Source organism: Fukomys damarensis, unplaced genomic scaffold (assembly GCF_012274545.1).
Source record: "Fukomys damarensis isolate Sample0158 unplaced genomic scaffold, DMR_v1.0_HiC HiC_scaffold_34, whole genome shotgun sequence".
NCBI classification, from domain to species: Eukaryota; Metazoa; Chordata; class Mammalia; order Rodentia; family Bathyergidae; genus Fukomys; species Fukomys damarensis.
Window position 1 is genome coordinate 4,210,764 of NW_022900946.1, and position 24,679 is coordinate 4,235,442.

Here is a 24,679-nt window from a genome sequence, read left to right on the forward strand (position 1 = left end):
AGACTAATAATAGTATGTTATGCATCAATAGCAGCATCAGCTTTTCCAGGTTCTGCAGTCATCTGAACAAAATTATAGACATTCAGCCCATTCCATTAAAAAAAAAAAAAGAAAGAAAGAAAAGAATAATATCCAGAAAACAGCGAAGTTCTGTTGCTGTTGTGGTACCTGGCACCATTTTTTCTATTAGCCTCTTAATCATCATCTGGAAAGAGAACATTCTAGAGTAATATCATTAAATGTAGCTCTGATAAAGCACGGTCCCTACTATGTATCATAAAGCAGGTACTAGATATTTTACATTCATAGAGGTATGATACAATACCGTCCTACATCAGTAATACTAGATTCAGTTTTGGTTCGAAATTTACTTTGCAAATAAAACTGCTACCGCTGTTTTTTTCTGGGTTCCTGTCACATGGAGAATTGTTTTCTATTTTTTCACTTTCAGTCTACCTACATCAGTAATACTAGATTCAGTTTTGGTTCGAAATTTACTTTGCAAATAAAACTGCTACCCCTGTTTTTTTCTGGGTTCCTGTCACATGGAGAATTGTTTTCTATTTTTTCACTTTCAGTCTACAGACTTCTTTTTGCACTAGGTGTGTTTCTTGTATACAACATATTGTTGGATTTTGCTTCTTATTCCATTTTGCCAGTCTATTTCTCTTGATTGGTGAGTTGAGGCCATTGACATTGCTGGTTATAACTGATATGTACTGACTTATTATTGACATATTATTGGCCTTTTGTTGACTCTTTTTACTTTTTCACCTTCTCCTTTTAATTTCTTGCCTTGCCTATTTGATTTGCTCTGTTGGGCCTCATGGTGTTGTTGTCTTCATTCTCTTTTTCTAGGATCTTGTTTAGAATTGCTTGTAGTGCTGGTTTGGTATTCATGTAGTTTCTCAGGTGTTCTTTGTCGTGGAAGTGTCTTATTTCCCCATCCATTTTGAAAGAGAGTTTTGCTGGATACATCAGTCTAGGTTGGAGGTTGTTCTCTTTTAGTACTTGAAATATCTCATTCCAGGCTCTCCTTGCCCCAAGGGTTTGTGTTGAAAAGTCTGCTGTGATTCTGATGGGCTTTCCTTTGTATGTGATTTGTTTCTTTTCTCTTACTGCTTGTAGTATTTTGTTCTTCTGTTGGGTTTCTGGGATCTTGATTATTATATGTCTAGGTGTAGATTTTTTTTTTATTGTAGCTAGGTGGGGTCCTATATGCCTCACTTATCTGTCAAATTCTTCCCCTCTATTTGGGAAGTTTTCTGTCATTAATTCTGCGAACAGCTTTTTAAAGTCATTTGTATTTTCTCCTGCTACTTCATGTATTCCTATCAGTCTTGTGTTATTCTTCTTTGCATCATCTAGGAGTTGTTGGATCGATTTCTCATGATCTCTTACTGTTTTTAAGAGACCTCTCTTTTCATGGTCACTGACTGCAATCTTATCTTCTATATCTGAGAGCCTATCTTCGCATTCTTTTATTCTGTTGCGTACACTTTCAATAGAGTGTTTAATCTCCTGGATATCTGTTTGAATCTGTTTTATGGATTCCATTTCTTTCCTATGTTGGGCGTTTATTTTTTCCATTTCTTTCTTATGCTGGGCCTTCATGGCTTCTATCATGGTCCTGAGCTCATCTATTTTTTTGTCAGTTTCTGCTCTAGAGTCTCGAATCATGACTTCCATTTTGCTCACTATCTCTATGGTTATCTGGGAAATTATTTCTGTTTTGAATTTTTCTAGAGCCTGATTGATCTGTTTTGTTACTTCCTGTGCTTTGAGTTCAGGGTGTCCTGGTGGTTCACTATCGGCCTTTTCATCCTCATTTGCCCTACTGTTTGCCATTGGTGAACTGGAAGTCTGTCCTTGTGTCTTGCTTAAGTGTTTTCTCATTTTAATTTTTGTTGTCGGACTGTCCTTGGTTTAATCTCTGGATTATCACCCAAATCTTCCTGATATAGTTGCGCCCTAGCTTCTGTGTCTCTAACGACCCACAGACATTCTCATCTTTATAACATCAGAGAAAACAGCTCATCAAATCAACGGCAATGCTTTACCCCAACTGATACAATCAGCAACACATTAAGATCAAGCACAACTTGGACACTGACCACCTGTGGTAGTCACTAGTCTATCACCCTTAAATCATTTGAATTAAATTGAAATCAAGAAGCAGTCCAGAACATGTCTGCAGTGAACAAAATTTCAATATAGTGTATTTACCATTTAATGGCTCAGACAGAGCGAGGATGCAAGACCCCTGATCTCAGTTAGCTGATGGCTAAACCCCATGACGCTGACTGACCTTGGGCTGCAAGGCCCAGATTGAGTTCCACAACCTTCTGAATGGTTGAACTCCACAACGTTCTATTACGGGTTTCCCACGCCCTTTCTTTAAAGATGTTCAAAGTTGGGAACTCAGAAAAATACCCTTGATGACCACCTCTGTCTTTGCAGAGTGGGTCCAAAGACTGGCACAGTCAGGAGGTCTGAGAGTGCAGGGGGGGCGCGGTATGAGGGTTCAGGGGTGCCCGCATGGCTACCTTCCCGACGCTTGAGCGATGGCTGCTGGATTGGGAGCAGGCGTGGTTCCAGAAGGCTTATTTTCTAAATGATCATAGGAAAATTGGTTTGTAACTTGGAAGAAATGAAATTTTTGTCTCATGAATTAGATTTCAAATTAATTAGATGGTTAAGTGACATCATTTTTAATGCATTTATGTAGTTAGGTTTGTATTCTAAATGTTACTTGAGGTGGTAAAGACACATCTATTTCGTTAGCCTTAGGATTGACTTAGACTTTTATTGCTCTTGTTCACATTTTCCAAAATAGTTGGTTAAGTCTACTCTCTACTAGGTGGTGTTAGGAATGTTGTATTTTAAGGTATTTGGATCATGCTGTAATTCCCTCTCTGTGCAAAAGAGTAACTCTTTTTTTTTTTTTTTTTTGGTACTGGGGATCAAACTCAGGTCCTTGTAATTGCAAGGCAGGCAGCGGCACCACTGAACTAAATCCCTGGCAAGAGAGTAACTCTTAAATCTGTTAACTGGGATGAACTGCTTAAAACATCACAGTAATATATGTGCCCCTATGTTTATAGTGGCACAGTTTGTAATAGCTAAAACTTGGAAGCAGCCCATTTGCCCATCTTTTGGAAACTGGATAAAGAAGATGTGGTTTTTCTATAAAATGGAATACTACTCAGCCATAAAGAATGAGAAATTAGATTCATTCATAGGAAAATGGATACATGTTGAGGATATACTCCTAAGTGAAATAAATAAGTCACACATGTGTAAATACTGAATAGTTTCTCTGGTGTGAAAAACTATAATAGTACATGGGATCCTAATGAGATAATTAATAGTGTGAAATGGGAAGAAAAGGGCTAAAGGTATAGGGAAAGTGGGAAGGGTAGGGGAAAGGGAATAAGTGAAGAGAAGAAAAACTGCTTAAAACAACATATTATGTAGAAATTAAAGCCAGACTCACAAAGTCATGCCTTTATACTTAAAAAAGATTTTAATCAAAACTGGGTGTGGTGACACATTCCTGTAAGCCTGGCTTCTGGAGGCTGAGGAAGGAGATGTCACTTTTGAGGATAGCCTGGGAACACAGTGAGGTCATGTCTCAAGAACAAAGATCATATTTAAATGAAAACATCAAAGTGGTGTCACACCAGGCACTAGTGTTCAGAAGAGCACACGTCTACTTGCTTTGCCAGTGTCCCTTTCCCAGCAGTCGTCTGCATAGCCTGCACCTTGCTCTTGGACACTTACTGCACACATGTGTGGCTGGAGGTTGGAGAAGTGAGCCTGGAGTATTGCAGACTGATGGCTCTTTCCTTAACCTCTGCAGCGTCGCTTGTCAGTATTTCACATGGTGAAAACTTAGAAAAATATTTTCTGTTTTCTACTCTGTGACCTTCTGAGTAATTACCTCAGATTTCGGTGGTCTTTTACTTATTCCCTCTTTAAGCTGTGTCTAATCTGATTAACACTAAATTTTGAATTTCATTGACTATATTTTTCATTTCTAAAGTTCTGATTCTTCAAATCTGACCCCCCTTTTTTGTACTGGGGATCAAACTCAGGGCCTTAAGCTTGTGAGGTGGGCGTGATGCCACTGAGCTACATCCCCGGCCCCAGATCTGACCTTTTTGATAGTGCATTGTTCTGTTGTTCTCTTCTAGTGTTTCATTTCTTTTCTTTTTGGTACCGGGTCCTTGTGCTTGTGAGGCAGGTTGTGGAACCACTGAGCTCAATCCCTGACCCCTCTAGTGATCATTTAAAATTTTCCACTTTAACAATTTCTGGTGATTCTCTTTTCTGAGGCTCTTGAAAGTAGAGGGAATTTGCTTATGGTGACTTGTTTCCTTGCATGTTTTATATATTGTGAGCTTATTTTAATAAGGGCTTTATCTTTGGACTCCTGGAGATTGGGAATATCCTCAGAGAGTGTTACCAGGTCCTTTGTGTGTGTGTGTGTGGTACTAGGAGTTGAACCAAAGGACCTTCTCACTGAGCTATATCCCTAGACCTTTCTTTTTTCAAGTTTATTTATTTATTTTTAATTTTGAAACAGGACTAAATCACTAACTTGCTGAGTCACTGATTTGCCCCAGCTGGGTTTGAATTTGTGGTTCTCCTGTTTCAGCTTCCCAGAGTGCCGAGATTACAAGCATGTGCCACCACACCACCTGGCTTTTCAGTCAATAAACATTTTATCTGTAGTGTTTTTCATTGTTTTTGATCTAAGGAGATGCATTTTTTCTTTCACCTCTTTTTTTTTTTTTGAAACAGGGTCTCACTATGTAGTTTAGACTGACCTGGAACTCACTATGTAGCCCAGGCTGGTCTCGAACTCACAGCGATCCTCCTGCCTCAGCCTCCCGAGTGCTTTCACCTCTTTTTAATAGTCTTCTCTTCCACTTCCAGGATCAACTCGCGGCCGACATGTACAACTTCATGGCCAAAGAGGGGGAGTACGGCAAATTTTTTGTTACGGTGAGCACTTTCCCTTGACAGAATTTAACACACTATAGAAAGCAGAATAATTTTAGCTTTTTTGCAAAAATGTTCATTTTTAGTTTTGCTCACATTGTATGTGTGTCTGTCTGACGCTAATGTTAATTTTTGTTTTTGAATGTGGGTCTGTTCTCAGTTATTAGAAGCCCAAGCAGATTACCATAGAAAAGCATTAGCAGTCTTAGAAAAGGCCCTTCCTGAAATGCGAGCCCATCAAGGTAATGTAACCTGTGTGCTGGCTGATGCCGCCTCCTCACGCTGCCCTCTGCCTTTCTCTTCTTCGCTCTGACTTGCATGCGTTCCCTTCGGTCAGCCTCTGCCTATGAGGGTACTAGTTCCCAGCATCGTTTCCTCTTCTTGCTGCATTCTCTAACGTCTTCCAAACCCAAATTAACACACTAATGGAACATTTATAGTTCTTCTGAGACCTTCCGTGGAACGGAAAACTGGCCCCTTTGGGAATTGCATGTGCTTTTCTGTCTTTTATGGACTTGAAAAATTCAGGCGTCCAGTTATCCTTTCCCAAATCAGTTATTTGTTCCACAGGGCTGAAATTTGGCCCTGTGACTCTGAAAGCGTCCACGCTAGAGGACATTTTAGACTTTTCAGAGGAGAATTTTAGAAGCCAGTCTTTGATGTCACACCATCAGTCACTTAATAATTGTTACTGAGTCACAAGGCTGTGGCCACTTTCAGACCTTCCTCGTCTGAATGGAAGGCTCTGTGCTCATCAGCACGAGTATTTCCCCCGCTATATTCAGGCACTTGTCAGGTTTTCCCCACAGGCTGTCAGTGGTTTGGTATTTAGTTTTAAGTGGGACATTTAAAGCTTCTTTCCACCTCCTGGAAGCTTTTCATTCTATTTCTCTGTGACTTATCACTGGGGCGTACCAGCAGATGCTGGAAGCTTCTGAGGAAGAAACTGCTTTGTCATCTTTGGACCTGGAGTAGCATTCGGTGCTCAGTATCTCTTGGTTCCCGGAGCCCGTGGGCAGCAGAATCCCAGACTCTCTGGTCCCTGTGTAAAGTGGTGTAGTATTTGCATACAACTTACACACGTTCTTCAGTACTTTAAGTCATTTCTAGATTACTTGTAGAGCACAACAGAAGGGCCATGTGAATAGTTTGTTACACTGCCTTTTAGGGAATCATGAAAAGACAAAGTCTGTACGTGTTCAGTATGACGATAAATGATTTTGCTGGGCATTTGGTGGCACCTGTGGATGCAGAACTCGCACATACCAGGGGCCAGCTCTTGTATTGCTCATAGTGTAGCTTTGTTGTTGGGAGCTTAGGTCCCCTGCAGAACCACTGGCCTTGAGCGGAAAGGGGATCAGGCCAGGAGCCAAGTGTAGTAGCGTGTGTGCTTGTGCAAGAGCGTGTGTGTGTGTGGTGATCTGTGCACATGCTGGTGCCTTCAAGAGTGCCTCGTCCTCTCCCCTAATGTTTGGGGATCCAGACAGGTTCTGGCTTGGTACCTGCAAGCTTTGGGATGATTCTCTCTTGCCTGACTACTTAGGTCTTCAGCAATATCAGGTGTAGTGCATCTCATTGTTCTGCTGTTCTTCCTAGGACGAGCTGCCCTTGCTTTCTAAACCATCTCATGTCTTGCCAGTCAAGTGCAGAGGACCCAGACAGGAAGTCACTGTGGGTTGGGCCCTGCATGGGACAAAATAGTAGACTTTATTCTTTTAGTCGTTAGTGGCCTTAAGTCTGATGGGGAAGAATTTGCTAATATGCATAGATAGAGAAGATTGGGTTTCTGGCAGCCCTGTTCTACATTTTCTTAGGGCTGCTTCCCCTAGAGAAACACATCAGTAAGTCCTGGGGGACAGGGAAGGTTCAGGGAGGAACAGGGGAGGTGGAGTATGTGGTTTCTCTTTCTAAGGCGGCACCCCTTCCCTGAGCTGGAATTCACTGCCTCCTGCCTCTGCCTGTCCTCCCACCTTCGTGCTGTGGCTCAGCTCCACCCCACTGTCCTCTGCATTTAATCTCCATCTCCTTCAGTTTTCTGGGAGGCTGTTGAATGACTCCTTTCCACCTGCCGCCTCCGTGCTCATCTTCCCACACTCCTGTGCAGTCTGGTTTCTGCACCCATTCTGCCCCCCCATTACAGTTCCCAAAGCACTAAGTGACCTCTCGCCAGAATCTGGTATTTGACATGTCCTGCGTCCTCTCTTCCCCCTTTATTTTTTACCCCTCATTTCACTTACTTGTCTTCTTTCATTGTGAGGACGCTGCATTTCTCTAGTTCTGTCCCTGCTCCAGAAGTCTGCCTTTTTGCTGAGGTCTATTCTCACTCCTGTGTTCTCTCTTCCCGGTTTCCTCAGCCCCTCTTCCCTACAGGTCCCTTGTTTTGACTTGTGCTTCTCACCTGCATTGTGAGCATCAGTTCCCTTTCTGTGGCCTCACCTACTCCAGAGATCTTGCAGGCGCACCCCCATCACCCCATGCCTGCTGTCAAAGTTCCTCTTGTCACTCTGACACTTTGAAACCTCGGCCACTCGTCCTTCCTTTCTCACCCCTGTTGCTGGGTTCTTCCCTTTTGCCTGGTGCTCCTTCTTCCTCCCTGTCCCCACTGCCCCCTCCGCCACCTGCTCTCCTCTCCTCATACAAGTGCTGTGGGACAGAGTGGAAGTTTCTAGACTCAAAACTCCTGCCCTTTTTTTCAGCGTGTGTCTCCCCACAGATTGCTTGCCTGCTTCTTGGACTACTAGTCCTGTCTGTCTCATGAGACCCACTCTGAGCTCACTTCCTTTGAGAAACCTTCTCTGACCACTGAAGCCAGCAGTGAGCTCTCTGGCCTGAGTTGCTCTCACATCAGTGGTCTACCCCAGAAGTCACAGATGCTCTATCTTGTTAAGTTTTTAAAGATTATGCCCCCATGTAAAAACCAGATGCTTTCATGTAATGATCCTGATGTGTGGCTTCTCTTGAAAGCTTAGAAGATGGGTGGCACCGGGTGTTCTTCCCACGTGGCCCAGAGAGGCGGCTGCCTCTTGCAGACCCTGGGCTCCAGCCTGGTCCATGCCCCAGTGCCACCTTTCTGACCTCTGAGACAGTGTTTGCGACCCCTGTCTGTACCATTGACCTGCTGTGACTTAGCAGATGTGTCTTGTCTTGTCTTTGACTGTTACACGTTTCTGTGGCTGTCTGGTATTTCCTGCACAGTTCATCTGCTCTCTCTCACGTGGAGAATGGGCTCCCGAGGAACCTGGTGTACCCACACCAGGACACACTGTAGGCCTGCTCTTTGAGAAGCCAGCGCTTGAAGCACAGTTCGCCTTAGGAGTTGTCTCTGGGTCAGTGGTTCCCACTTGTTCCCTTTGCCTAGATGCCACATCAGGGCGGTGCGAGGCTCACACACTGTTTAGTGCTTGTTAGAAAGCAGAGGATTGGAGTTTGGTCACCCCCAGCATCTCAGAGTCAAGCGTGTGGTGGAGGTGATGGCAGGTGTCTTGGCAGAGTCACCTGGGTGACGCAGATGTGTTTCCTAAGGGGAGGGTTCCGTGGCCTTTGCACCCTGTGTAGAGAATAAAGCATCCAGGCGAGAGGCCTGTGGCAGAGTTCTATCTTCTGGGAAGGGCGAGGCCCCCAGCCGCTTTTTCTGTGAGAAGTTCCGCTGGACTAGGGCTGGGCTGGGCCCGACGAGAGGAGGCCGTGCTTTCGTTTTTGTCCACTGCCTCCCTTCCCCTCGCTCCTTTCTTTAGTCTTTTTCCTCACTGCTCTTCCCATCGGTTTTTAACTTATTACGAGCTCTGAGGCCCATGGACTTCCTTCTTCCTCTGTACGCGAACCAATGGGCCCTGGCCTCCCACAGGCAGGAGTGGGAGTTAAAAGTCCGGGCTGCCTGCTCACAGCAGGCTTCCAGCAGCAGACTGGTCAGAGGTGCAGAGAAGGAGCTGTGCACTTTTGGGGGATGGACAGGACCAAGTGTTTCTCTCCGAGTGTTTTACCTCTCCGGGTTCTGTGGAGAGGGCAGTAGATCTCTGCAGTTCCCACAGGCAGGCCAAACCCAGACGTGTGCTTCGTGTTCTCACTCCGTCCATTTTCGAATTCTTCTGTTGGACAGCTTTATTACATATCTTTCTTCTAAGCGCTGCCTCGAACCTTTTGTGGAACGAAGCCGGGTGTATGGTCTGAAAGGAGTAAGGTGCTGCTTTACCGCTGTCCTCACAGCCTTCTGGCTGAGCTGCTTGGGACCCGCAGATGCTGTGTCGTTTTGGGCTTTTCTTTTCTCTACTCGGAGTTTTGGGGACGGGACATTCTGTAGCGCTGCATGTCACAGAGCTGTTGTGTTTACCTTGTATGCATTTACCTTGACCATCTCCAGTCTCGTGTTAAGAAATTATCTCCATTTTCACTTTAGGGGAGCCTCTTTCTTGTGCTCTAGGAGGGAGGCCAGTGCTGCTCTGCATGGCTCTTCTTTTCAGTGAGGACACTGTGCTCAGATGTATCCTGTGTCAAACAAGGCCACAGGCCCCATGCCTGGGATGGCGAGCTGTGCAGCGTGGGGCGTCCTGCTGCTTCTGCCGGCAGCTGAAGCTGGGTCCGGAGGGTGTGCTCAGGGCTCTGTCCCACGGGTGACTGCCCAGCCCGCTGCATAGTCTGCTTTATGAACAGTGAATAACAAAAGCAAGTAGTAAGGACGTCTGCCTTCTCCCAGAGCCTCCGCTATCAGTCTGCTAGAAGGTCCTCTTTGGTAGTTTGGGGAGAAAGTGTCATGGCAATGTGTGAAGTTGTCAGGTACTTTACTGACCAGCTTGCCGCTCTAGACAAGTGGGCGGAGAAGCCTGCCTTCGGGACACCTTTGGAGGAGCACCTGAAGCGGAGTGGGCGTGAGATCGCACTTCCCATCGAGGCCTGTGTCATGCTGCTTCTGGAGACCGGCATGAAGGAGGAGGTGAGGCACCGCGGGGCCCACAGGCCGTGTCTCTGCCCACCCCGCCTGTGTGGCACAGCGCCGTTGTATTGTGTAGCCTGTGCCCAGCATTTCGTAAGGAGAGCTCATTCATTATACCTTTCTGTGTGTACATAAATAGGCTTCACAGAACAGTATTCGCTGCAGCAGTAGGTACACTCTTACCTTTGGTATTTCATTTTAAGCTGTGATTTGTAGCAGTGGATTTCATGATGCACTAGTGGATCAGCACCTCCTTGAGCTTTAGTTTTTAATAGAGGGCATCTGTAGCATGAATCATACATTTGCATAGTGCTATGCAAAATTTTTGGAAGAGTGCATTTATATGCTTTATTACCCACCCACCCTCAAAGTCCCATGGACCAAGCAGGGCAGTTCTTCCTCTTGTATCAAAAAGGAAAAGGAGGTCCGCACACAGGGACTTCACACTAAGGCAGAGCCAGAATCAAAACTTTAAAAAAGTGTCTATTGTAGTATAATGTACATCAAGGAAAATACACATACTGTAAATTAGCAGCTGGATAAACTGTCACAGACTGAATTCAACAGCTAATCAACACTCAGATTAAGGAATACCCCAGAAACCCTCATGTTTTTGCTTCCAGCAGTGTAATTTCGATGTCTAAAACCCTGGATCAGTTCCCTCGTCTTGGGCCAGCTTTGTTCAGGATACATGTGGCCAGGTCTCGGGACAGTTACGATGATGCCTGGGGCGGGAGGGCTGCACTGGCATGTCAGTAGGTAGAGACCAGGGTCCGTCACACAGCCTACAGTGCATGGGGCCACCCCCAGGAAAGAGCCTTCTAACCTAAATGACAGTTGAGAAACCAGTCGTGCTGAACGTGGAGAGACCACACCTAGTTTAACTTTGCTGGAAACCGAAGACGTCCAACTCTGGCTCAGTATCCTTCAGACTCCCACATCTCTTGGTCAACTCTTCATATCTTTTTTTCTCCTTTTCCTGGGACATTTAGAGCAAGTAACTGGTAGCCTGGTCTAACAGTTTTCCTTAAAATATTAGGTTGTTTTTTTTTTTTAATTTGTAAATTACAGTAGATCTGTAGCAGCCATTGTTACAGAGTTATATAAACTTGGTGGAAGTAAAAATGCTTTTTGATAATCGAGTTCCAATGGGTGCACTATTTTAGTCAGGCGACAGGGCAGGAGCTAGCACCAATTAAAGACAGATTGGTAGGCACCAGTCACTATACTCCAGGTGTGAGCCTGGCCTCTCCTTCCCCAGGCAGCACTGAGGGGAGTGTGACGGGGACATGCTAAGCCCCTCAGATCCTGCCGATCATGATGACTCCCGGTTTGCCCTTGGTGCTAACGGAGCTTCATTTCTTTAGGGCCTTTTCCGAATTGGGGCTGGCGCCTCCAAGTTAAAGAAGCTGAAAGCTGCATTGGACTGCTCCACTTCTCACCTAGATGAGTTCTATTCTGACCCCCATGCTGTGGCAGGTGAGCTCTGAGGAGTGTCTGCAAATCGAGCTGCCCTCAGAGTGGCAGGCCAGTCCTTTTTCTGATAAAATTCCCTAATGTATAATGTAATACATGGTTTCTGTTATTTTTGTTTCGTTTTGTTTTTGTGTCCCCACCACACCCCATTATTAAGTAAAGATGAAGGTAGTTTACAGTGCATATATTTTGGAGAAACACTTGTATTCTCTCCTTTCACACCCCAATCCACATCTGTGGAAGAAATGATATCTGTTCAGAGGATGGGTGTTTTTTGTTGTTTTTTTGTTTTTGTTTTTGTTTTTTGGTATCGGGAATTGAACTCAGGATCTTGTGCTTGCCAGGTAGGCACAGCACCACTGAGCTAAATCCTCGGCCCTAAGAGGATGGTTTGAAAGCTAATTTTACTTTCTATTGTCCTCTCAGTATGTTTTTGGAAAGGAAATTGAATGTCTTTTGTGAGCATTTCATCCCTGCCTGTTCCTGCCAGATTGTGATTTGTCTGGTACAGATTAGGAGATTGTAATTGAGGTAATTTCACATCGCAAAACAAGATCCCAGAGATTTTGGTCCTGACCCCATTTCATACTCATGGAGAGTATTGACGGTTTCAGGTGCTTTGAAGTCCTACTTACGGGAATTGCCTGAACCTTTGATGACTTTTAATCTGTATGAAGAATGGACACACGTTGCAAGGTAAGAATGCAGTTTTAAAAGTTAAAGAGTGGAATATTTGTACATTTGTAAGTTATTTTATCCTCAAACGTTCTTATAAACATTAAATAGTATATTTGTTAAGTAATGGGTATATTGGTTCTGTTTATATTTAGAGTGCAAGTATCGAGTGTCACTGTTACTGGTTAGGAAGGCTGTAGCTTACGCACTAGTTGAAGTTTGTGTGATTTAGATGTTTGCAGATAGACAGTGGCAGTCACATTGATGGATTGGCTGAGCTCACATCCCCGTTGTACCAAAGAAGCCCGATGACTGGGGACAGGTGTGTCTGTAACTGAGTGGCCGTGTGGCTGTCACGCTGCCCGCAGCTTAGCTGCATAGTAATATGAGGAGGACACTGTTAGCAGTAGCAGTGACTGTCTCCAGTATTTACCATGTGCTGATTTATACTCATTACCTCCTGTCATGCTTAACTGAAATGAGAGGCAAATATCCTCATGTCATTGGGAAGGAGCGCAGGCAAGGAAGTAGCAAGTGAGTGGCAGAGCTAGTCGTGGAGGCCTGTCTGACACCAGGACTGCGCTCCGTTCTTGTCACTTCCATCTGCCCACCTTGCCCTGGCCCTGGTGGTCTTGACTCACTTCCTGTCCCGGATGTGTAGTTCCTCGCCCCTGAGGGAAGAGAGCAGACTTCACCTCTGCTCCCGCCTTCTGCCCCATCTGCAGACGCATCTTGCTCCAGGCAGAGGCCATGACTAGCTGTAGCCATTTCTTCTGCTAGGCTGTGCTTCTACCCTGTGTTATTCTGCCCAGTTGTTGAGAGCTGAGCTTTTCTCTGTAAATGTGGAACAGGAGACTGTGCTGGTAGGTGGTGAGGGGTTAAGTTCAGAAGCAAGTTCTTAGTTGCAATATCCGTGTAACACAGCTTGGGCTTGAATTAAATGAAACCAACTGTCAGTATCAGGTGGAGGACTGTTGGATTTCTTTTATTGGGTAGCTTCCTTTATTCCTCCTGGCCTCTACTTCTCTCTAAGGCTCCAAAATTTTCTCTGAGAGTAAAAGTAGATGTTACACTTTGAAATCTGACATGTTCCCCCAACAGCCTCTTGTTTTCATAGGTGGGAATTTCAGAAGGTGCCTGGGTCACAAGGGCTCTCACTTTGGTAGTGGACTAACACATCGGTGGGGCTGTAATTTGTGTCTCACTGCCATGCAGCTTGAACCACCAAGGGTACATGCATGACTGTACCATTGGGCAGCTTTTTATTTATTTAATTAATTAATTAGTTTATTTTTAGGTTTTTTGAGACAGTCTCACTTTGTAACCCAGGCTGGCCTTGAACTCACAGTGATCCTCCTGCCTCAGCCTCCCAAGTGCTGGGATTATAGGCAAGTGCCACCATGCTCAGCAGCACTTTATTAATTTTATTAGTAAAAAGCGATAAAAGTGATTAGATCTGTTTGTACCAACTGTGGCACAAGTCACCCAGTGGGACAGTCATGCCTGCACCACTCACAGGTGGCTCACGCTGGAAGGACGTGTTCACCCATTGATGAGGCCGTGATTTGATGGCAGTAGTGGAAGAGAGTGGGTCGTAGGGTGGTGTGACGCAGGGGACTCTGTACACTGTGTCCCTGGCCCCTCCTCTCTGGCTCTCTCACCCTCTGTTCCCCTGTTGCAGTGAGGTGAGCAGCTCTGTCCACCACGCCCTTCTGCCGTGCTGTTCCCGCCTTGGAGCCAGACAAGCACACACTAAAAACTCTGGAGTTGTGAGCCAAGATAGGTTTTTCCTTCTCCAAGTTCTTTTCTCAGGTTTTTATCTGCAGTGATGGAAAGCCAGTGGCAGAGGTTTCTGTCTGCTGGTCTGTTGCTTCTGTAGCTGTGAAGGGCCGGCCAGGCCTCCACCCTCGTGAAGTAGTGTGTTTAGCTTAGAGTTCGGTCAGCACCTCCTGCCTGCTAGGCAGAGTCAGCTGTGCACTGGGGGACCGGCTCTGCCCCTCCTTGGCATCTCTGCAGGTCTGTGTGTTGAATCTTTAGTGCCAGAGCTTGGTAACTGTTTGGCAGCAGAATTAGGTTTCTCGGCCTGAAGCTTTGGAGCAGTCCTGAGAAAGGGGGTTCAGTGGGGTCTGGGTGCTTGGGAAGTCGGCAGATGAACCTGTGGCCAGGCTGCACACCAAGGAAAGTAATCCAGGCTCCACAAAGCCACCGTCACATGTGCACTTTCTAGACAGGATTTATAAGTGGTGTCTTCTGTGTCAAGCGTTCGTGGGTCCAGGTGGCTTCACACAGCTATGCCCCTGACCCTGTTTTGCAGATGAGGAAATTGAGTCTTGGTGAGGGTAAGAGTAACTACCTGCTCCACGTTAAAGAGTGATTTAGTTGGAATTTGACTCCAGGTGTATTTATTTCTAAAATCTGTGCTATTTTCAAGTTTTGGAAAACAGCAGTGGAGACATCAGTGTTAATAAACAGATGTTCTAGTTAGCTTTCCATCAGTATAACAGAACACCTGAAACAGTCAACCTGAAGGAGGAAAGGTTTGTTTTGGCTCACAGTTTCTGTCCCTGGTGATTGGGCCTGTTGCTCTGGGTCTGTGACAGCACAGAGCATCATGGTGGTGGAGGCGTGAGACAAGGGCCTGTTCACTTCATGGCAGCTGGGAAACAGAGGAGGGCCCGGTCCCAGGGTCCCTTCAAGGGCACACCCTGTGTCCTAACTTCCTCCAGCAGGCCCCTGTCTCTTAAGTTTCCGCACCTCCCTATGGCACTGTAGGCCAGGGCCAGGCCTTTAACACATGGGGGATATTTGACATTTGAGATATTTCACTTGCAAACTACCATGGTGCCTCTATTCTTTCGATTCTTTCCATATTTCTGGTTGTAAACCAAGTTGGATGAGAACTGAATCAAATTTAGTGGTTAGGTTCAATGCTGACCTTATGATTTGGTTCTCATCCAATTCACTTTGCACCCAGAATCGTGGAGAGAATTAAGTTCCTGAACCAAAGTGCCACTGTTAGCAGCGTGTTTTATGTGTATCAGTAATGTTTTATTAAATTTTATAAACAATTTTTTTCTCAGTGTGCAGGATCAAGACAAAAAACTTCAAGATTTATGGAGAACATGTCAGAAGTTGCCACCCCACAATTTTGTTAACTTCAGGTATGTATGATTGTCATTCTGTAAGCTGAACCACTTAGTGACCCTGAAGTAAAGACAGGTTTAATTCCACCGGGGAATAAAAAGCTTGGGAACGAAACATGGTGCTGCTGTGAGCAGAAGGTGGTGCATCTGAAGCACCAGCGCCACACGTGGCCTTGCTGTGAAGGTGCCTTACGGACTTCACTGCTGGAGCTCTTAGCGGGTGACCGCCCTTAGGTCTGCAGTCTGAGGGTCCAGCATGTAAACTGCAGAGTAAACCACCTGTGACACTCGCAGTAATGTCTTTCATGTATACACAGAGCATAAATCATTCTACTATGGAGATTATAGTACTTAATTAAGTAGTTGTGTTCCTAAGAAAATTTCCCAGGAGACAAACTTCTGAAATTTCACTTCTGTTTTTATGTTGACTTAACATGTGACTTTGAAGCAGGAGAGGTCACCCCAAGGGTAGACATTTAAAGCCAAGCAGGAAATCTTCTAAGAGGACCTGTTTAAAAAACAAGTATTATCCCTGGTTTACCTAACTTTAATTTACTCTTGGTCACTATCACTGTGCCAAGCTAAATATTACCTTTCACACTGCTTTAAGCATCAACCTGGCCTGATGAGTGGGGTGGTGTTTGTAAGGTCACTTATCGATTAATGTAGTATACCCAACTTGGAATTGCAGATAGTCGTAATTTATTCAGTGTGTTATGGCAGAACTCACGGCTCCTAGTGTATTGGGATTTTACTTTTTGGGAAGTTTTTTTGTTTTGGTTTTTTTTTTTTTTAATATGGAGTACATTCCCATGGTTCAGAAATTCAAAATGTGGGTTATATCTCAGATATCACTTAGCACTGAAGTCCTGGGACCAGTGCCCAGCACTGCAAAAGAAAAGAAATTCAGGAGGTACGCACTGACAGCAGCTCCCATTTCATCTCCCAGACGCCTGCCTCCACTCCTGAGATACAGTGCTGTGGTTTCTTGCACACCCTCTCAGCATGGGTGCATGCATAAACACCCCCTTCTGCATATATATATTACACAGTGTCCCTTTCTCATTGCCTCTTCGTTTTAGACCAAACAGTAGGATGTGTTAGATTTTCATTTTCCCTTTTGCTTTCTTTGCTTAACATCTTAATGTCTTTGCTTTATACATCTTGGTAATTCCCATATCCGTGCATAGTAATTATTGTGATGCATAGTACTCTACTGTATGGATAAACTTAATTTATTTAACCAGATTCCTGTTGATAGATAGCTGTATTCTTAGTGTTCTGTTTTTATACCATTGTACTAACATAGAAGAGCATATCTCTATGTGGTAAATGGAATAGTTTCATCACTACAGCATAAAGTATTTTCATGTAGTCCTTTAAAAGTGTAACTAAGCCCTCTTAAACAGTATATTTGTATTAAATATATGTTTATCCCACTAATAATCGCAGAGTAATTTATGTAGAAATGGAATAGAAAGGATATAAAGGAGAAATAGAAATGTACAGTAAATAGAGGTTAAATCATTCAGAGTTACATTTGAGCTATTTTCTCTTGCTATGCTCTCCATTTTCTGAAGAAATTTGTAAAATACTCTACCTGAGGCAGATTCTGGTTTTATGACCCTCTATTTTTGTTTTGTTTTGTTTTTGGTCCTGGGGATTGAACTCGGGTCCTTGCACTTGCAAGGCAGGCGGTAGAACCGCTGAGCTAAATCCCCAGCCCATGACCCTCTATTTTAGCACCAATGCAATCAGAGATCAAGCATGGGGCAGTCAGAGAAAATTGCTGCAAATACGTCAGAGAAGGTGCTCTGTTGCTTTTATTTCATAGGTATTTGATCAAGTTCCTTGCAAAGCTTGCTCAGACCAGTGATGTTAATAAAATGACTCCCAGCAACATTGCAATCGTGCTAGGCCCGAACTTGTTATGGGCCAAAAATGAAGGGTGAGTAGTCTTTCCCCACGTTGTGTCATGAGGGGGAACACAACATGAGGCACGGTCTGGTTTGAGGTGCATGCGTGTCAGGGTGTCCTGAAATTGATTTTCCCACTCAGCCGACGTTCTCAGGACCCATATGTGAGCTAGGTGCTGTCACAGATGGTGGGGACAGAAAGACACGAGACATTGTCCTTGTCTTCACAGAACCCCTGCTTTTGATCAATAAGGCACCTCAGTGGCTGCAGCACAGTAATAAGATGACAGCTGTATGTGTGTGTGCATGCGTGTGTGTATTTGTGTGATACTGGGGGGGCAACTCTACCATCTTACTTAGAGTCTCTTGTCTATACCTGAGAATCAAATGGACGTAAAACAGACTAACAGGAGGAAGGCATGCAGGTTTTACGTGGAAAATGAAGACCCAAAGAAGCAGTTGGAGCTTTTATACTATGTTGGATAAAAAGGTAGCATGTTGTGATAGTGATACAAGACAAAGGGGCTTGGGCTAGGGCCGTTAATTATAGAGACATAACTAGGAAGATAAGGATTAATTTAGCAGGATTGTTTATGTAGATTTCCTTGGACCACAACACCCTGTTGCTGGTGATAAAATACTTAATTTCCTCTTGGTAGGAGGAGGGCATTTTTCACATGGAAGTTTATCTCCTGCTTTCCAAAAAAAATTAAAGAGGATTCAAGTGCTCTTCTTATATCTGCTGTTTTTTAAATACCTTTACCTCCAAATAACCCATTTGCTACAGGACCATATCTTGAGGTGTCACGATTGACTCCCCTTCTATATCACTGACAGAATAAGGTAGAAAGCAGCAGGAATGGAGATGGAATAGTCTGGGAAGCTCAGGGAAAGCTGTGGCTAAGAAATGATAGTTTCCTGCAGAGGGCATCTGGATGAGCCAAGGCACTGACACATGAAGAGCCTGATGCGTCTCAGGTCTTGGATACCTTGACGATGGAATTTTGGTAGATCAGTGCCAGATAATAAAGGGCCTCGTGTGTCCTGCTGAAGTGTTTGGGACTTGTTTTTACAGATCATGAATGAGCTATCCAAGTTCCTGAGTGGAAGGATGACAATTTAATTGCAAGATAGTTTTGTTGGTGCTGAGAAATATAGATTGAGTAGAAGAGAGAGGCAAGGAGAGGGATCAGCTGGAAAGCTTTGAGGACATTGCCAGGTGGCATGGGTGTGATCTTGGTCCTCACCTGTTGAATTACTCGTAGCGTCAGTTTTGCGGTGAGGATGCACAGCAGGGAAGTGTTAGAGCCCAGGTGCTGCCCAGAAAGCCCATGTCCTTAACTGTCACCTTTCTTTGCCTCCCATTACTGCCTGTCATCTTTGCAAAATCATGAACCATTAAAAATCCAAGTTCCATTAAAACTGCAGTGGCTTTTTGAGTCAGTCTTTGATTTATTCCCTCACATATGCTCAATCTTGTTTCAGAAAGTAGTTAGAAGATTACAAAGGATCCAATATCATAAAGCAAAATTAAAAATAAGTAGATTTACAAAGCTATAGATCATATCCAAAGCAAATAAATTCCAGACCGATTAAAGACTTAAAAAGTGACACCATAAGCGTGGCTAAAAAATATTTGGGGTAGGGAAGGATTTTCTAAGTAAAAGTAAACAAATAAATAAAGCAAGCAAGCAAGAAATCCTACATTTAAAGTTGGTGGATTTGGCTGTCTGGCAGCTAGAAACTTTCTTGTGTCAGAAAGCACCTTAAATAAAGGCAATTCACAGACCAGGAAGGAGTTCCTCCAGAAGTTCCAGAATATATGAAGAGATGTTGCAAATCAGTACACAAACTGTGTCTCTTGAAGAAGGAAAGTTGGAAAAGAACATGGTTGTACAATCCCTTCCCGATCCACTAGGATTCTAAGGCATGAAGATTGATCAGAGTTCAGATGAGAGTAAGGTTGCTGAGGATAATTTGCAGGCAGCTTGCATTTGAAGCTGGAACTTTTCCTTAGTTAGGAAGTGGTGTGTTCACTGGGCTCGGAGACACAAGCCTGTAATCCCAGCACTCGGGAAGCTGAAGGCAGCCTAAACTACATGGTGAGACCGTGTCTTAAAAAACAACAACAAAACAAAACAGACTGAAAATGGTGTGATTTTTCTGGCAAGAATAGACAGACGTCAGAGTGATAAGAGGAGAGAAGAGGTTGATTTGAGGAGTCAAAACTGAGGTTAAGTTTCTTGGGAATTCAGTGTCTTCCTTCAAAGAAAAAGCCTCACAGAGGGCCGGGGATTTAGCTCAGTGGTTCAGTGGCCTGCCTTGCAAGTGCAAGGACCTGAGTTCAGTCCCTGGTACTTAAAAAAAAAAGCCTCATGACAAAGTTAATTCAGTGCGAACCTAAAGGTTGGTAGGTGTCTTACATTTTCATTGCTGGGACAAAATAACCTGGCCACCCACAAGTTAAAGGACGAAAGGTTTATTTTAGCTCCCAGTTTGTAGAGGTATCAGTGCATAGCTGGCTGAATCCAAGGTGGGGCAACATGGCAGAGTGGAGAGCTCATGACAAGACAGTAGGAAGCAGTGATCTAGAGTAGAAGGGACGTTTGTACATCCTTCCGGGCCACACCACCAAGACCCACCTCTTCCCACCAGCCATACGCCCGTAGTAGACTGCCCAGTGTCACACCCATGATCCAGGCACCTCAGGGAGGCCCGCCTTTGAGCTCACGTGGACTTGGGGGACATCTAGTACAAGCTGTACGGTGGGCAGTTAAGTCGCTGTCAAGTGTCCCACAGGTGTGTTGCTTTAATGGTGCTCTGACTCCCGGCTAGTGCATTAGCTCGATGACAGGGGTAATGATTATTGCTTTCATTTGGGCCCTGGCATCAGACACTTTCAGCCTCAGGACACTCGTCTTGGGACCAGAACATGAATGACAGCAGTGTGGCTGCCGGGGCTCGCGTCTTTGGGGGGACATTGTGACACTGTCTGCTCTTGGTGACATAGACAAGAGTAGGCGTAGGTGATCTTGGGCCCCAGAAGATAGATACCAGGGGTGATTCTGCTCCAGTGGCGTAGTGCAGCCCTTGCTCCAGACCAGTGTAAAGCAAGCCTTGGGACATGTTTCTGGTTCATGAGCGGGGCTGCTCGCGTGCGGTAGCCACAGTAGTTGTCACAGTGCAGATACAGGGTCGGAAACTGGGCCAGGGTCGTTTTCTCTCTGGGTGATTATGCCAGACTCAGCCTAGGACCTTTGGATTTCACTGTCCACCTGTGTTTTAAGTATTTTATCCTTTAAAAAGAATTGCATTGCCCTACATTACCCGTGGACATTAGAGGCAGCCTGGGAGAAGCACGCTAATTTTGCACACTTCCTTGCAGAACACTCGCCGAGATTGCCGCAGCCACATCGGTGCATGTGGTTGCAGTGATCGAACCCATCATTCAGCACGCCGACTGGTTCTTCCCTGAAGGTAACCATCATTTTGTGTCCATTGGCTGCTAGAACAATACAATAACAGTATCAGAAGTCTTCTTAAAGAAGAAAATTCATCATAATTGGCTTCGCTTTTAATGCTTCTTTCTAGACCTTGTTCATTTGCACTCATGTCTTGGCATAGTGAAAATGATATCATTTTGTATTTCACTAAAGCATATTCAGCCAGTGTGTGTTGAATACCCACTAGGTGCTGTATATTTGCCGGTGAGACACACTGTCTCCCCTGGAGGCACTTGGGCCCTTGGAAAAGCTGGCCACCGAAACAGATCAGTTATGACATGTGGCAGATTAGAACAATAGACAGGTGGAGAAACATTTGATGAACTTAGGTGTTAGGAGTAGGGAGCCAAGGATTCCTTTTTGGAAAAAGTAACATTGAATATGCAGGGATTTTCTTGTGAGGAAGCTTCTTGTCTCTAGGTCATCGTGTTTGTGCAGAGTTAGACGGTCAGGCAGGAAGGCTTGGTTGGGGCTGACTTGTGAAGGTCTGGGTTGGTGACCTCAGAACTGGGATTTCATTCTGTAGGTGAAAGGTTTTCAAACCACTTTTGTAAGGTTCTCACGGCCTCCTTTGGGGCACGGGTTGGGCCTGTCCCGGCCTGCCTGAGTCCAGACCCCTCCCCTCCTTCCCCCAGAGCAGCCCAGCTGCTGACTGAGCCAGGGCTGTGCACATCTTTTCCACTGACTTCCCAGACTCCACTCACAGTTCTTTCAAGTTGACTGCCCATTGAAGAGACAAAATGGATAAATATTATTAGCCTTCTCCCTGGGTTTTCTCCTCTAAGGAAATGATTCTTGCAAAAAGTGCTGTAGAGGGCCAGGGATTTAGCTCAGTGGTTCTGCTGCCTGCCTCACAAGCACAGGACCTGAGTTCAATCCCTGGTACCAAAAAAAAAAAAAGTGCTGTAGAAAGTGTGTCCTTGATGTTGTCTTTTATTTCTGTTTTTAAATTTTTATTTATTTTTGGGTTTTTGAGACAGGGTCTCACTATGTAGTTCAGACTGCTCTGGAACTCACTGTGTAGCCCAGGCTGGTCTTGAACTCGCAGTGATCCTCCTGCCTCAGCCTCCTGAGTGCTGGGGTTACAGGCATGCACCACCACGCCCGGCCAAAAATTTATTTTATTTACTTATTTTTTCCCAGTACTGAGGATGGAACTCAGGACCATGTACTTGAAAGGCATGCACGGTGCCACTGAGCTAAATCCCCAGCCCTATTTCTATTTTATATCAAACTTTATCTCACTTTTTAATGATTCAAATAAGTAATCTACATTCATTATCCACTTCTGTAGTCCATGGTTTTTTCCACAAAAGAGAAGGCAGCAGAGCTGTGGCTCCTATTCTGAACTGCACCCTCTGCTGTCTCTAGTTCTCCTTTGCCTCCCTGTGGTCCACAGTGTGCTCTCAGAGGACAGAGCCTGGAGCTGTCTGGCGAAGGAGAGGGTCCTGCAGCTGAAGAGCAAGGTCACATTCCAGCGGGCTGCTCTTGAGCTCCCTGGCCCTGTGCTGTGTCTCATGCACTCATTGATTGTTCTTGCAGAGGTGGAATTTAATGTATCAGAAGCATTTGTGCCTCTTGCCACCCCGAATTCTAATCACTCATCGTCCCACACTGGAAGTGACTGTGACTCGGGCGCCCCGGAGAGGAAGCGGCCTGCCAGCATGGCGGTGATGGAAGGAGACCTGGTGAAGAAGGAGAGGTGTGTTTAGAGCTCTTCCCTTCCGGTGCAGCAGGAGATGTCACACAGAAGAGTGTTAGCCCGTGGTCTCTGGTTCCAGCGACATGTCCCCCATGTCCTCGTGGTTGGTAGAGCCCGATAGCGCAGGAATTGTGCTGTCATTCATTCCAGGCGTTAATCTGAGCGTGACATGTGTAGCTTGTCAGTTGACCTCATGCCACACGTCAGCTTTACTGTACGATGTTGTGTGGGGCCTCCCGCGATAGAATGGCATCGTACACACTGCTGCTGCACACTTACCTGTGTGTTTCATTGGTGGAAGCATTGGTGTGAGGACAGTATATACCTCACACGGTCCAGACATACTTAGGTATTGCATGGCCTCTCAGGAGAAGCCAACTCTGAATTTGATGTTTAGCTGGAGAAACCTCAGTATTTGCCAATTCTGGAAGAAAAAATATGACTGTGTCGCACTTAGTAAGAAGCAGTCTACCTCTGTACAGTTCTCTGGAGAATTTGTGAGATTTTGTTTCAGGGTGATTAAGTCCACACCTGGCTTTTGCCTTCAGATACCAACCTTTCCAGTGTGCATGATGAAATGCCGCTAGACTCACCAGGAATGCAGAGTTAGGAGGCTTGTTTGGAGTAACATGCTTTTCTTGAATATATGTAATAATGTTACTGGAACTAGCTTATATGAAAGTGAAATAACAAGCTCCTGTCCTAATTGTCCAATCTTATAATGAGACATGTGGGATGTTTGATTGTTTTGGGCCATCTACCTCTTCCTCATAGCAAAGGGAAGAGGTTCGCTTTCCTGTTGTCTCACTCTGAAGTTCACATTTATTCTGTGCACAAGTCTCACTTTTCTGAATCCTTATACACCTACTCAGTAGTGTCTCCTAGTTAATACTGTTCTCTCTATAACAAAGCTAGCTCTCGTGTATTTTAAGGTACACATGCAACCTTACGGGTCTATTACGGGTCTAGTCAACACACACACACACACACATACACGCACGCACACACACACAGTTCAGTTACTTGCTTTCCAGCTGGCCCAGCAAACACAAGCTCAGGGAGCCATGTATCTTTCTTTCTTTTTTCTTTTAACTGAAAAAAAGCTTTGAAGTTTGTGAAAAGTAAACTTTCTTTCCTGTCCTCCAGCCACCATCTCCTTCCCAAAAGCACCTGTTTTTCCAGTCTTACATATCTTTCAGATGTGTTCTTTGTACTTCATCTGAATTAGAGGCAGTGTGATACGGTGGCCTTCTGCACTTGGCTTCTACCTCATTTCCCAGACACGGCCTTGGGATGGGAGTCAGGAAGTAGGGAAACATAGAAGATGCCACTGGAGATGAAGCCTGCCTGTTTGCTTTCAGCTGCCCACACCCAGCTGATCAAGGACATTGATCAGTGCCAGGTCCTTTGGCTTTGTTCAGGCTTAAAGCCAAGTTGAACTGCTTGCTTTGGGAATGGGATGACATTAATACGGTCCTTGCCACTTCTCTGCATGCTGGGCAATTTGGGTGTCTTGTCCCTGTGTCGGGTTTTAACATGTGTGGACCACTGAGCTTCTGTCTTGGGAGTCAGCTCGCATGGTGTGTTGACTGTTTCTTCTCTCTGTGTAGCTTTGGTGTGAAGCTTATGGACTTCCAGGCCCACCGGCGGAGTGGCACTCTAAATAGAAAGCACGTAGCTCCTGCTTTCCAGCCACCACTCCCGCCCACAGATGGCAGCACCTTGGTTCCCGCAGGCCCGGAGCCCCCTGCCCAGAGCGCTCGGGCTGAAAGCAGCTCAGGGGGTGGGACTGTCCCCTCCTCTGCAGGCATACCAGAGCAAGGGCCAGGCCCAGGTGACAGCAGGTAAGCAGGCCCCCTTCTGACAGGGAGGCTGGATGCCCTGACCTTTTGCAGGTGGTACTCTTTGGGCATGGCACTCATGCCAAAAGGGTCTTCCTGGCATATAGTGAACCGGACTTGGTACTCCTCTGGTTGGCAAAGGACAGGGTGGAAAAAGACTGCAAATAGCTTGCTTCGTTTTCTGTTTGCAAAAGAAAGCAACATTTGTTTGCAGTCTTTGTTATACAGCTGCTTGGGTGCTGGAAATGGGAGACTAATAGGCATATAACAGTCTCATGAACCTCTTTTACCCGCTTGATGTGCAGCCGTCGGTGTCCTGTGCCATCTGCTTGTTCTCACTCAGTGTGCTGACTAGTAAGCATGTGAATGTAGGTAGTGAGTTAGTCACGGGACTCCTGGCACCTGTTTTTCAGTCACAATTCAGTCACGTGAAGTCACTGAATAACTGATCCATACCAGGTGCTGTCCAAGGCCTGTAGGTGACTAAGA

At 45.2% G+C, this 24,679-nt stretch overlaps 1 protein-coding gene across 4 annotated transcripts in view; it reads left to right on the top strand.

The window, feature by feature from the left end:
• Window positions 1-24,679, top strand: part of Arhgap17 (Rho GTPase activating protein 17) — a 48,667-nt gene that overhangs the window by 11,479 nt on the left and 12,509 nt on the right. For 2 of the 4 annotated variants that reach the window (XM_019207400.2, XM_019207401.1), the window contains exons 6-15: window positions 4,942-5,010; window positions 5,168-5,249; window positions 9,807-9,934; window positions 11,302-11,413; window positions 12,025-12,106; window positions 15,166-15,246; window positions 17,063-17,176; window positions 20,530-20,621; window positions 22,190-22,349; window positions 23,960-24,193. In XM_019207400.2, the coding sequence (XP_019062945.1) occupies window positions 4,942-5,010; window positions 5,168-5,249; window positions 9,807-9,934; window positions 11,302-11,413; window positions 12,025-12,106; window positions 15,166-15,246; window positions 17,063-17,176; window positions 20,530-20,621; window positions 22,190-22,349; window positions 23,960-24,193 (1,154 nt within the window). Of the gene's footprint in view, window positions 1-4,941; window positions 5,011-5,167; window positions 5,250-9,636; window positions 9,935-11,301; window positions 11,414-12,024; window positions 12,107-15,165; window positions 15,247-17,062; window positions 17,177-20,529; window positions 20,622-22,189; window positions 22,350-23,959; window positions 24,194-24,679 lie in introns of those variants that run through there. The other 2 variants (XM_019207402.2, XM_033758713.1) reach the window with 2 other exon arrangements.